Source organism: Ranitomeya imitator, chromosome 10 (assembly GCF_032444005.1).
Source record: "Ranitomeya imitator isolate aRanImi1 chromosome 10, aRanImi1.pri, whole genome shotgun sequence".
Lineage (NCBI taxonomy): Eukaryota > Metazoa > Chordata > Amphibia > Anura > Dendrobatidae > Ranitomeya > Ranitomeya imitator.
In genome coordinates, this window is record NC_091291.1 from 134,882,391 (window position 1) to 134,895,291 (window position 12,901).

The 12,901-nt window shown below is 42.9% G+C and overlaps 1 protein-coding gene across 1 annotated transcript in view; it reads left to right on the forward strand.

The window, feature by feature from the left end:
• Positions 1-12,901, forward strand: part of LOC138652258 (uncharacterized) — a 114,341-nt gene that overhangs the window by 81,113 nt on the left and 20,327 nt on the right. The window contains exons 5-7 of the mRNA XM_069743025.1: positions 1,216-1,630; positions 2,737-2,744; positions 10,975-11,485. Coding sequence (XP_069599126.1) covers positions 1,216-1,630; positions 2,737-2,744; positions 10,975-11,485 — 934 coding nt within the window. The remainder of the gene's footprint in view (positions 1-1,215; positions 1,631-2,736; positions 2,745-10,974; positions 11,486-12,901) is intronic.

The following is a 12,901-nucleotide window of genomic DNA, read 5'->3' on the forward strand; positions in this document are numbered from 1 at the left end:
AGAGATGAGGACCCTTCCTTCAGCTAAACCCCTTTAATTAGGCCTCCTGTCCTGCAGCCCACCTGAGCAAAGTTCCGTTCTGTTAACTAGGCCTCTTGAACTGAATTAAGGACCTCATCCTGCTCGTCACCTAAGCACTATTTCTTCCCGTTAAGTAGGCCTCTTGGCCTGAACTAAGGACCTCATCCTGCTCGTCACCTAAGCACTATTTCTTCCCGTTAAGTAGGCCTCTTGAACTGAATTAAGGACCTCGTCCTTCTCGTTACCTGAGCACTATTTCTTCCCGTTAAGTAGGCCTCTTGGCCTGAACTAAGGACCTCATCCTGCTCGTCACCTAAGCACTATTTCTTCCCGTTAAGTAGGCCTCTTGAACTGAATTAAGGACCTCGTCCTTCTCGTTACCTGAGCACTATTTCTTCCCGTTAAGTAGGCCTCTTGGCCTGAACTAAGGACCTCATCCTGCTCGTCACCTAAGCACTATTTCTTCCCGTTAAGTAGGCCTCTTGAACTGAATTAAGGACCTCGTCCTTCTCGTTACCTGAGCACTATTTCTTCCCGTTAAGTAGGCCTCTTGGCCTGAACTAAGGACCTCATCCTGCTCGTCACCTAAGCACTATTTCTTCCCGTTAAGTAGGCCTCTTGGCCTGGACTAAGGACTTCATCCTCCCTTATTTTCTGCTAGGCTCCTGCCTGAAATCCTGAAGCCACTTAATCTTTGCTTCCTTCAGAATGTACTATCTGACATATCGTGGTCTCTACTGTTTGCACACAACATTTCTTCCATGCAGGTCTGCAAGCATCTAGACCAGAGATCTGTTCACTTATAAATTCTACCCTATCTAAATAATCAACTGGAAATTGTTTTCCTGTGTGCCCATGTACTGTACCTCCTCCCACCATAGGCTGTTCCCAATGATTAACCCTGTCTGCTGCTAACTGTTGCTGGGTAGAAAATAGTTAAAACAACATTTTAAGCATAGCAGTGCATTATATAATCATCATATCTTCAAGGGGGGTGTGGGCAGCGTCCCCGATCCTTTATACATGTGTTACAGGTATTCGGACCTCTGCTTGCTCAGGATGATGCTGTATACCACTCACCGTATTGTCTCTTTATTTTAGTAATCATGGCACATCACTTTGGAAATGTTGAAGATTTTTGGGCAGAGGAAAAATCACCGTTGTATCAGGAGCGTGATATCAGCTATACTGAAGAGCCAGAAGATGGAAGGATCTATGTGATGTACCACGGCACCACATTATCTGCCGCTAAAGCAATCATAACCTATGGATTTCAGCAATCTACAGATGGGATGCTGGGAAGAGGGGTCTACCTCACTAGAGACAGGAAAAAAGCTCTCAGATACCCAATAGGTGATAAATCACAGCAGGTTGTGCTGAAGCTCAGAGTGAACGTGGGCAGGGTCATCATGATTGATCGCCAAAATCATCCTTGCCAGAAGATATGGCATAGCTATAGCTACGATACCGCCTGGGTGCCACCAAATTGTGGGATGGTGGCGAGTGGGCTAGAAGAGGATTGTATCTGGGATCCAAGAAGAATCAAAGTGGTGGGCGTTGAAGTAGCCCCACGACTATTTTTTATGCTCTGTCAGAACAATAGTTGGTAGTAACGAAAGCCAAAGAAAGAAATTATTAAAGTCGTTTAATAAATCACATATGTGTCTAATTTATTTAGGAAAGATGCTGCCCCATTTATGAGTAAATCCCACCACCGCCCCCTGTCCGTGGCCCAGCTCAGGATATATGAGAGGGTATTGATATATAGTTAGCCCAGCCTTGAAAAAAGGACATGCTTTCCAAATAAATATCATTCATCATAACCATATTTCCACTCTATACATTTATTGCATTGCTAAAAAAAAAAATTCTAATCTTTAAAAAAAATATACCCTGTTCTGCAAATCGTGACTCCACAGCATCAATTACCGTCTCGATTATAGTAAATTTTCATCCATTTAATTATTTTATTTTTTTCTTGAGTTTCGGTAGTGGGTTATAATTTTAATCAGATAGAGCAAGATCAAAAGAATATGGTGGGTGATCAACAATTTGCAAGACAATTTCCTTGAATTTTTTTCAGGGCAGTACGAGATTTGTGAGAGTATTACGGTAATTTTTCTGCAAAAACAAGAGCGTTTTTTTTTTTGCTGAAGTTCCAATCATCACCTGGCGGAGTTAATTTTCGACTGCCAGAACAGTTGAGATGGAAATAAGGAGCCATCGCATGATTTTTCACCTTTTCATGTTAGGGAAGGTGGTCGTTCTGTTCTTGGTAGTGGTGTACCACCAATAGCGGCAGACCAGGCCGCTGCTGTGGAATCGGTGAGTTGGGGATGCCCAAAGCTGAACAGCACTGCCCTCTTCCCCCAATAAGTGTCTCGATTTCAGCAGTATTTGCATCCTTAGGACCCTCCCTGCTCCACCAAATACTTTGAGTTGGGGCCAAAGCACTGTACGGAGGGTGGTCATTATTGGGGGAATCATGTCTGTCTGAGGGGCATAATACTGTGTGAGGCTTCATGAGAGCTCCCCACCTTCCCGAATTCCGATGGACTGTCCCAATAGGTGAGGGCTTTTGTCCCAGCTTCTAATACCCATCCAACATTTTTATCGCTCTGCAGCTCCTCCTCCACGGGGGGTGGGCACACATCTCTCTGCTCAGCGCATACAATAAATTCTATATTCACCCCTTTTTCTTTTCTTGTGATTGAGTCTACTTGGTAATCAATTTCGCATGTCTCAGGCAGCAGAAAGCACATAATGATAAACAATGGAGAATTTGGTAATCTTGACATGTATTGCAGATTATACATGTACATTCTATACAGCAGTGTATCTCTATGTTTCTTCAGTTTTTTTTTGTTCCTATAAAACTGCCAAAAATAATGAAAAGCAATTACTAAAATTCCATTTTTGCGAGTCTCTCCAGGTCTCGAACTCACAGCCTTCAACATTACAGGCAGCAGCTAAAGCAATTGAGCCAAAATCTCTTGTAATGTTATGGAGAGAATTTTGTATACTTGATCTGTATTGCAGGCTCCGACTCCACAGGCAGATTGTACGGATACATTGTACACAGCAGTCTATTTCTATTTGCCTGGACTCTAGAGAGAGAATAAAAGTGTTTTTTTTTTTCTTCTTATAAAATATAATGAAAAACAATTACAATAATGTCAGTTTTAATTTGCTTTATTAAAAAATAATAAACATCACAAGTCAGCAAATAACAGACATATTTGGTGTCCCTGTAATCGTAACAACCCACACAACACTGCTCGTATATTATTCATGGGGTACGGTAAGTGGCAAAAAAAAAAAAAAAAAAATAGATGATTGATATTTTTTCTCTATTAACCCACCCATAAAAAATGTAATAAAAATGTAACCCTGAGCCCGTGTTCACACGTCGTGTAAATGCTTCGTTTTCTACTGCTTTATTTCACGCACGTTTTCTACAGCTGTTCACACCATACAACATAATAACAATCTTCTCTTATTATTGCGTGTTTGCTGCATTTCTTTTATGCACGTTTCCCCCATATTTGATGCGTTTTTGGTGCAGATGGGAAGTCGTATTTGTAATAGTATAGAAAAACTTTGATTCTGCACATAAAAATGTAACAGTGATTTTTTTACATAGAAGCCTAAAGAGAAAAAAAAAGCACCGAAACCGCAGAGTTCAACAGCGTCTTTAGACGCACCGAGGGAGAAGATTTCATGGGATCACATCCACTTTGCTTGACCATTTAGTCTGTGTTCACATGTAGCGTAAATGCTGCATATTTTTCTGCTGATTTAAGCAAAGTGGATGTGATTTCATGAAAACGGCGCCTCCTGTGGTCTAAGGTTTTGGTGCTTTTTTCTTCTGTCTTCTCTAGTATGTGGAGCCTAAAAAACGTATGTAAAAAACTGCAGTTACTTTTTTAAGTGCAGAATCAAAGGTTTTCTGTATTATAAAAAAAAAAACACATTAAAAACGCGGCTTCACACCTGCACCAAAAATGCATCAAATTATGAGGAGAAGGCCGGGGTCACACTGCGATCGGGAGCCGAGTGTCATGCGTCTGTGCTCCGAGCCTCTCGCAATGCTGCGATTGTCTCGGACATAGGAAAATGGCCGACAAAAAAAATCGGTTGCTGGGAGCTGCCCCATAGTGTAACATTGGTCCGAGTGCAATGCGATTTTTTTATCGCATTGCACTCGTCCGTTTAAGTCGCCAGTGTGACCCCGGCCAAAGGCGTAAAAATGCAGCAATAATCACATAAGATTGTTATTGTGTAGTTTGGTGCGGATCCTGCAGAAAACAAAAAACACAGGATTTCTGCAACATGTGAACACGGCCTTACAGGCAGCAGATGTCGTATAGAGAGACTACATAAAGATGAGAACGTTTCTGGCAGCTCCGACTGTGAATGAAGAAACAAAAAATAAATCCACAAGCCCCAACTAGAGATGAGCAGGACGCACAGATGACGTTGTGCCGACCCTGGGTGATCAAAAGCCGCGCTGGGGACACCGAATGGTAAGAGATACGCGGCCTCCCATCCAACCGCCAGGTAGCACTGACCTGGACCAGAGACCCGGGAATCGATCCGCTCATCTCTAGTCCTAACTGTCCAGGACACAGCGCACAGTCCCGGATTTGGGTCTACGCCCTGCAGTCCCAGGCGGCGGCAGAATGTCCCTCACTACCAGCGCCCCTCTGACATCTCCTCCTGTCAGGGAGAAAGAAATGGGAAATGGGCCTGGATTGGGGTGTGGCCAGGGGCGTGACCAAAATGTTCAATATGCGCATTACGCATGATCTGTCCTTCTTTCTATTCTTCAAAAGTTGGGAGGAATGGCTTCATACTGTATTGGGGGCATTAGACTGTGCTGCAGCCAATGTGGGGGCTTGTTCTTATTATGTATTGAGGACATTGTGGGGTATAACACTGTGTTGGGTGCACTGTGGGGGGCATCATACTTCGCTTAGGTCACGGTGGGAGCATCATACTATGTATGTGGGGTGTACTGAGGGGCCAAACTGTATGGTGAAAATCACTTTAAGGGCATTATAAAGTGTGTGCAGTGAGACAGTTTTGGGGGCTTCATACTGTATGGAGGGGCATCATTTAGCATGGTGACCGCAGGTGTACTGAGCTCCTGTGCTTAGTTTGCTTTGACTCCCTTTAAGTACTTTCCTATAAATATACTGCCATGCCTATCAGCAATATATACCTCCTGTCTTATTTCTTCATTTTTAACAATGTATTTGACACATACGCCAAATCATCATTCATCAAAAATTTGTTTAATCTCATCTAAGGATCTGTATTACGGCTCGCGCACACTTGCCAATAAATCAGACCAATGCAATCCGATTACAAAAAAAAAAAATCGGATTGCATTCGGACCAACGTTCTGCGATCACCTCAGATCGGATCGAGATCAGACTGAACAAAACAAAAAATGCTGCGATTGCATGCCAAATTCGGATCGCACCCATACAAGTCTATGGGTGCGTGTGAAACATTGCACTGCACTCTGATGTCACCCGAGTGCAGTGCGGTTCCCGCGGACGCTGGAAATGGAGGAGATGGAGAAATTACTTTCTCCGTCTCCTCTGCAGCTGTGCTGCGATTCTCTGATGCGAGAGGATGGGAGCACAGAGCAAAGTTTATACTGACATATAGACAAACATCATAATATCCTGTGGTGCCGGCCTCCTGGTCATCAGTTAGCTCAGGTGTCAAGAATCAGTCACTAATGTGAGTCCTGTCCATGGAGCTGCCATTGTCTGAGGGGATTTCTCCTCTTCATACAGAGCACAAACCTGGGAACTGAAGGTAAAGAGACGAATGAATGAGGCACCGGCGCTTGTAGCAAATTTGAGGCTGTTTTTCTGCAGCAAAACATGCAAGTGTTACATGTGAATTTTCTTGCTGATTTGTGGCAGATTTCACCTTGTACGCTGCAAACTTTGCAACGAAAATCTACAAAAAGAATCAAGGTGTTGCACATTTCAGCATCTCTACAAGGTGCAGTAAATCTCATCTGCTGAGCTGGTGCTGTATTTTGAGGTGGTTGCTAAAAAAAACTCACCATGTGGGCGAGATTGAGTTAATTCTATTACTTTGCCGCTGCGGACTTTGTGTGAAAAATTCACGCCAAACATGCAAGGTGTGAACCCAGCCTAAAAGGTCAGCAGGGTCTCCGGGGTCACTGGGTTTATGTGAGGGTCTAAAAACCCTCACTCCAGGCTGCGGACACAGTCGATACCTGGGGACTGTATTTTGGGACTCATTGCCACTGCGGATCCCTTAAGGGCACGGACTCTATATGGACCTATACGGACTCCATTTGAATGAACCTTTTTCTTGGACTATTTGAACGGACCCACTGGTTATTGCCTTGCACTAAATAGAACTCCCCTGATGATTCTCCCCTATTGGAGTTGAAACGCGTTGGGAGATATAGAGACATTGCATTCATCCTGTTTCTTTTTTTTTTCTTTCTTTGGTTGGTGGGTGTCCATAGCAGGACTTATTTGGGGCCTGTCCTTGTTAGGGCAGGAGCTCTTTAGGGGGGCTTACAGGGAAGATAGTAGTGACACATCTTTTTCCTACCCTCCAGTCTTATGTTTATTCTTGATACCACTCCCCTTACAGAAGCGTGAGGGGGTTCCTTTCATGTCCGTCTAATTGGTAAGACTGCTCCAATTTTTTATCTTGAGCACTGTTTCACTTGAGCACATTGTTCAATGTCTATATATGTGTTGGTTAGGATCCTAGTTTTTTATTAATTTATATATATTAAAAGTTACGTTTTATTTAGTGGATATCCTCCACAGCTACTTCTAGGTCTAAAAACCTGTCCAAGTTTCATCTAGAAAACCAATGTTGTTTTTTTTTTGGCTTCCTCAGGCTAGCTCCCACAATGAGTTTTTGGTGAGCAAGTTTCACACTAGGTGTTTTTTTTTTTTTTTTTTTTCTCTGCGCTAAAACCTGATCTCTTGTCAGGATAGAAGCTGCCGATGAAAGCATGTTTTCCCTGCATTTTTCGCTGCGTTTTTCGTTTTTGCAGCTATTTTGGCATGCTAGATTTGTCTATTGTGCGTGCCGTGTCTTTTGTGCTCTGCAAAAAATGATACCTGTAGTTTTTTGGCATTTTTTTTTTTCACCACTCATTTTAGTCAATAGGTAAAAAATGCTGAAAGAAGTGACATGCTCTGGGTCCAAAAAAAATCATGCAAAGCACAAAATATTGATGACAGAAAAACTAATGTGCGTGCATGAGATTTCTGATGTCGCATAGGCTTTGCTGGTACTGTAAAACGCAGCTGAAAATTGGCATTAAAAAAAATCAAAATAAAAAGCAGCAAAATCGCCCAGTGTGAACATAGCCTTATTGTATATTTTAATTGAAAGAGGGGTAAGGTAAAGCTTCTGGGTCCTAATATAGCCTGTACACCAGGGCCCACCTACCACGGATCATCTGTAGTGTCAAGTATCACTGTAGGACACATTTATTTCTAGATCACCCCGAGGAAGCGCTGATTTCCTGTAAGGGAGCTCTGACCTCCGTGCACGGCTCCAGCACTCGCGTGTAGTCCGGAGACCGGCAGGGCGTCTCCAAGATCAAGAAAATAAAGAGTAATATTGGGGAGAAAAAAAACCCTGGAAGATTTCAGCTCTGAAGCACACCAAGGTAATCATCTAGTAAGAGACTTTGTGATAAAACTTATTGGAGAAATCTTTTTTTTTTATCTCTCCTCCGGGACTGATCTTTCATTCCCAATATTATTTTCATCTTTACTATTGATTTATGAAAATAAAAATTTAAACCAGCTACTCTTCAATTCATTATTTTTTTTTATTTTAAAGGGACTCTGTCACCTGAATTTGGCGGGACTGGTTTTGGGTCATATGGGCGGAGTTTTCGGGTGTTTGATTCACCCTTTCCTTACCCACTGGCTGCTTGCTGGCTGCAATATTGGATTGAAGTTCATTCTCTGTCCTCCATAGTACACGCCTGCGCAAAGCAATCTTGCCTTGTGCAGGCGTGTACTATGGAGGAGAGAGAATGAACTTCAATCCAATATTGCAGCCAGCATGCAGCCAGCGGGTAAGGAAAGGGTGAATCAAACACCCAAAAACTCCGCCCATATGACCCAAAACCAGTCCCGCCAAATTCAGGTGACAGGTTCCCTTTAAAGGCAAATGTTTTCATTTTTTTGGGTTTTTGTTTCCCCTCTTAGCATTACAAACTGCTCAGTTTTGCACTAATGCCCCTTTTGGTTGGTATTTCACAAGGTCTCTGATATGGTCTCTCAGGGCAGTTGTCCTGCTTCCTCAATATTGTCTCTGTCACGTGTTTAACGTGTCAGAGAGGAGCCAGAAGATCGCAGCGTCTGATTTCTCCTGCGCTGGTCAGAAGCACTTCACCTTCATATTAAACGGTGTAAATTTCTTTTAGAAGTGCAGGGCTTAATCTGCTCAGTTGAGAGCTCCTGGAAGCTTTCCTGCATTTAGGCTCTCGGCTGTTCACTGTTAGCCACTCCCATCTTCTTTATGATCTGGGTCCTGGCTAGCACTCATAGTCAGAACTAGCTTCACCCTGAATCAATCTACTCCCACCTATTGTCAGTGATAAACCTACACTGGACTACCTATAACTTCTACATTGTGGGCTCCTTCATAATGCATACTCTCCTGGCTGGAAGGCAGAGGTGGGTACTCTCTCTGACTTCAAAATGTACCCGGTTTATGAGGGGGTATCGGCATCTAAGCAATTAGGCCTCACCTTTTTTTTGGAGATGTCCAGCTCACCAATGTTCAGGATTCCTGGGTGCATGGTTCTCAACAGTTCAACCTCTACATCAGTGTTCCCCAACTCCAGTCCTCAAGAGCCACCAACAGGTCACGTATTCAGGATTTCCTTAGTATTGCACAGGTGATGTAATTCTTGACTTTCCAAGTAATGCAATTATCACCTGGGCAATACTATGGAAATCCTGAAAACATGACCTGTTAGTGGCTCTTGGGGAACACTGCTCTACGTCAAGGCTCTGCATTTTGAGATGGAATCATTCAGGACATTCATTGCATGGAACCTGGAAAACTTCTCTTCCATTGACCTCAATGATGTGCACTCACACACCCCCATCTGCCAGACTCCTCTGTGTTTCCCTTGTTTCGACACTAATCCCATTCAATACCAATTTGTTGACCTCCCATTCGGCCAGCCTTCAGCCTCATGGGGCCCTTGCCTCTGTGATAGCCATCCTGCACTGCAGGGTGGTTGTAGCCCAAACTTCACTTATATCGTGGTAAAAACACAATCCAGAGTGGACAACTGGAAGAGCCTTTACATCACTCTGAACATGCTGAATTGCTTCCTTCCCTCTCTCTAACTTTCCTAGAAGTTTTAACTCTGCACTAGCTAGAATTTTGTTTCCCATTGACTAATTACACATCTTCCAGTAGCCTGTCTTGCCTCGCCCCAATCTCCCCTATGAGATGCAAGTGCTGGAACTCACGATTTCCTCTATAGAACAGTTTCCATAAGCCAAGTTTTTCCCACTTCTGTGAGTAATGGTTGTGCAATGGAACAAATCCAAGTAGTCTCTAAACCTACTCCTCTAATCAGTACATCACTCTCTTAAGTGGTGGTTCCAGTCTCCTTTTCGCTCTCTGGGATGGCCCTAGCTCCTATATCACTGGAGATTCTTTACGTTAGATGTCGGGCTAAACAATTGCAAAAGAGTCCTAAAAGTTGAACAACTCAACAAATGTGCTTGGCCTCATGGGTTTTCACTCCTGCTCAATGTCTTTGGAACTCCAAGCCATCCTCCTGTGTGTGGATATGTGACTTATCTCATGACAAGTGAACTTGTCAGAGTCCAGACAGACAATGTTGGAGCTGTCACTTACCTGAGCTACTAGGATGGCACCCAGAGTACAGCCGCCATGAAAAAATATGCCAAAATCCTGTGGTGGGTCAAAGAACACACCCCATTGAACAAATGGATTGATATCTTATTTTTAATTGATAGGTACTTGGCTCGGGAAGTAGAGCGCTACATCTCAAGGTGTCTGTAAAGTTCAACTCCAGAATGGCCCTCTTGATTGGTCTACTATATGGCAGACTCGACCTCAAGTTGCCAAGATTTGCATCCAGATGTCCCACAGCTCTTGTGTTGAATACTTTAATTACAGACTCTCCTCCACTGATTCCTCAGCAAGGTTGAAGCGTAGGTCACACCAGTGATTCTCATCAACTGGTGCACTGATAGACAGTTGATTATCTGATGTTCCCTGGTTCTTTGATCTTTGGATAGATTTATCCAAGTTGAAAAAGTGCCTACTGTGATTATAGTATAGCATTTACTGACTTGTGTTGGTGAGGGTCTCAATTACTAAAAATTCACTATTTAGCATTCTGCTCAGTGGACAGAAGCATCGGGCTCCTGTCGAGCATGCAGAGTGGAGCATGCATCAGTTTCGCAGTAACCCATAATAAACTATGGTGCTATGCACATGTCCATGTTTTCATTAACCGTGTGCATGTGTAAAATGCACGGTGACATGTCCGTTTTTGTTTTTCCAGCAGTAGGGATGTAAAGCACCAATAGAAGTCTATAGGTCTGTCAAAACAAAGTGTTAGCATTGGCAGCTGTGTCTTCTAAATAGTCTTTTATGGTTTTTCATCAGGATACCTTTTTACCCCCAAGAAATACTATTGGTGAAGTGCATGCACCCCTTCCATGTCCTATCCATCAGTTATGCCTTTGGTGGTTCTTCTATTTTTTTTTTTGTTTATAGTTAAAGCTGAGTAAAACTGAATGGTGTCCCCAATGGAAGGAACATGAAAAGGCTTTTGCTGATAAGTGACTGACAGTTTTGTTGACCTCTTACTGCACCATTTGCTGCTTTATTCTCTCCCCATTTCTTACTTCTCTATTCCAGTAATCATGGCACATCACTCCGGATATTCCCCGAACTACACTGAAGATTATTGGAGAGAGGAGGCTTTGCCTGGATTTCATGAAGTCATTCTCCGCAGTTCTGATCTTCCGCAGGATGGAAAGGTCTATGTAATGTACCACGGGACCACGTTCTCTGCAGCTCAAGAAATTATCGGAAATGGATTTAGGCAATCTGACGATGGGATGCTGGGACGAGGGGTCTACGTCAGTAGGGACAAGAACAAAGCTCTCAGATACCCCATACGTGACAAAACAGATCAGGTTGTCCTGAAGCTTAGCATCAATGTTGGCAAGGTGAAGAAGATTGATTATCAAGGTCACTCTATGCAAAAAACATGGAATGACCATGGCTACGATACCGCCTGGGTGCCGGCGTATTGTGGGATGGTTGACAGTGGGCTGGAAGAGGATTGTATTTGGGATCCCAAAAGAATTAAGGTGGTGGGCATTGCTGAAGCCTCATCGCTTCATCTGGAATGTCTAAATATGATGTTAATATTGAAGCAAGCAAACGGTATCCTCCACCAAGTGATTGATACAATTAGCATTATGATTAACGGGTTCTAATTTCTCTGTTAAAATTGATGCCTTATTTATTAGGACCTCCACCATCCAGTGTCTGTGGCCTCACGGTAACATTACAGGAACAGCTCAGGCTGTACGAGACTGCTCCTCATCTTCCGACTGCGCACAAGATTTTCCAAGTGGCCAACGGGTATAACATCAGAAGCTACTCTTTCCACCCAGTGGGAGAAGAAACAGCATCTGGATGACTCCATTAAAGCTGAATTAAAACTAACCCTATGCCACGTTCATTCCCTGGTTCTACCATTACAACTTTAAATAATGTCAATTCTTGAAACCAGGAAAATTCTGACCAGAAATCATATCTGCACCATGTACACAAGAATTAAGAATGTGGGTTATCCAAGATTTGCATATCCTCGTCTCACGGTCCCAGTATGGTCCACGATACTCGGATTGAAAAACTATTGTGAATGATTAAAGGGAACCTGCTCTGTAGCAACAACACTATTTAGTTGTTGATATAGGGTTTTTCTGCTTCAGTGCTGTCTGGCTGCAGCCCTGAAAGTGCAGCTACAGGTAGAAAATTACGGTAACTTATTTCCTCCTGCTATCCACCGGCTTTCAGTCATGGGACAGCGCGTGTCACCACTCAATATTCTGTGTCTGTAAGCACTCTTTGGCACTATGATAGCTCACTGTGAAAAGTGCTGGAGTGTTCTTACAGGCACTGCTCACAGAATAGCGAGCGATGACTGTAGCCGCTTTGGGCTCACTTCTATGACTGAAAGCTGGCGGCTCTCGGTGGGAAAAAAAAAAGTGCATTTTCTCCTGGAAGCTGCTCTTTCACTACAATGGCTAGGCAGCATTATAGCGGTATGTACCTGCAGGATAAAGCTGAAGCAACTTTCATTTTGCTTGTTGACAGGTTCCATTTAAGTATAACATGATATTCCTCCTAACCATCATCTTCGATATTAGAGATGTGATGTCACGGTATTAACTAAATCTTAACTCAAAAGTAATTTTTTTTTTTTTTTTTTTTTTAATCTTACATCATCTTAAAAAAATATATATAATTCTATTCAAAAGATTAAAAAAAAACAAAGTCTCATTGAAAGAGAAGGAAGAATAAAGGAAACATCCTACTGCATTAAAAAAAAACCCCACGGGTATTCCTTGAACCTCTCGTTCCATTGTGCTCCCTACTCATTCAGTTCTTACCTGTAGGTAACGCGTATCATTTCTTTATTGTACACCCATTTATCTTAGAACATCGCCCAGATGATGTAGCACAAGACGCGCTACTTCTCAAATTACTTGTGATTGACCTTTAAGGCAAAACTTGTGCTGTAGGTACAGTCACAATTATAGAGTACTTT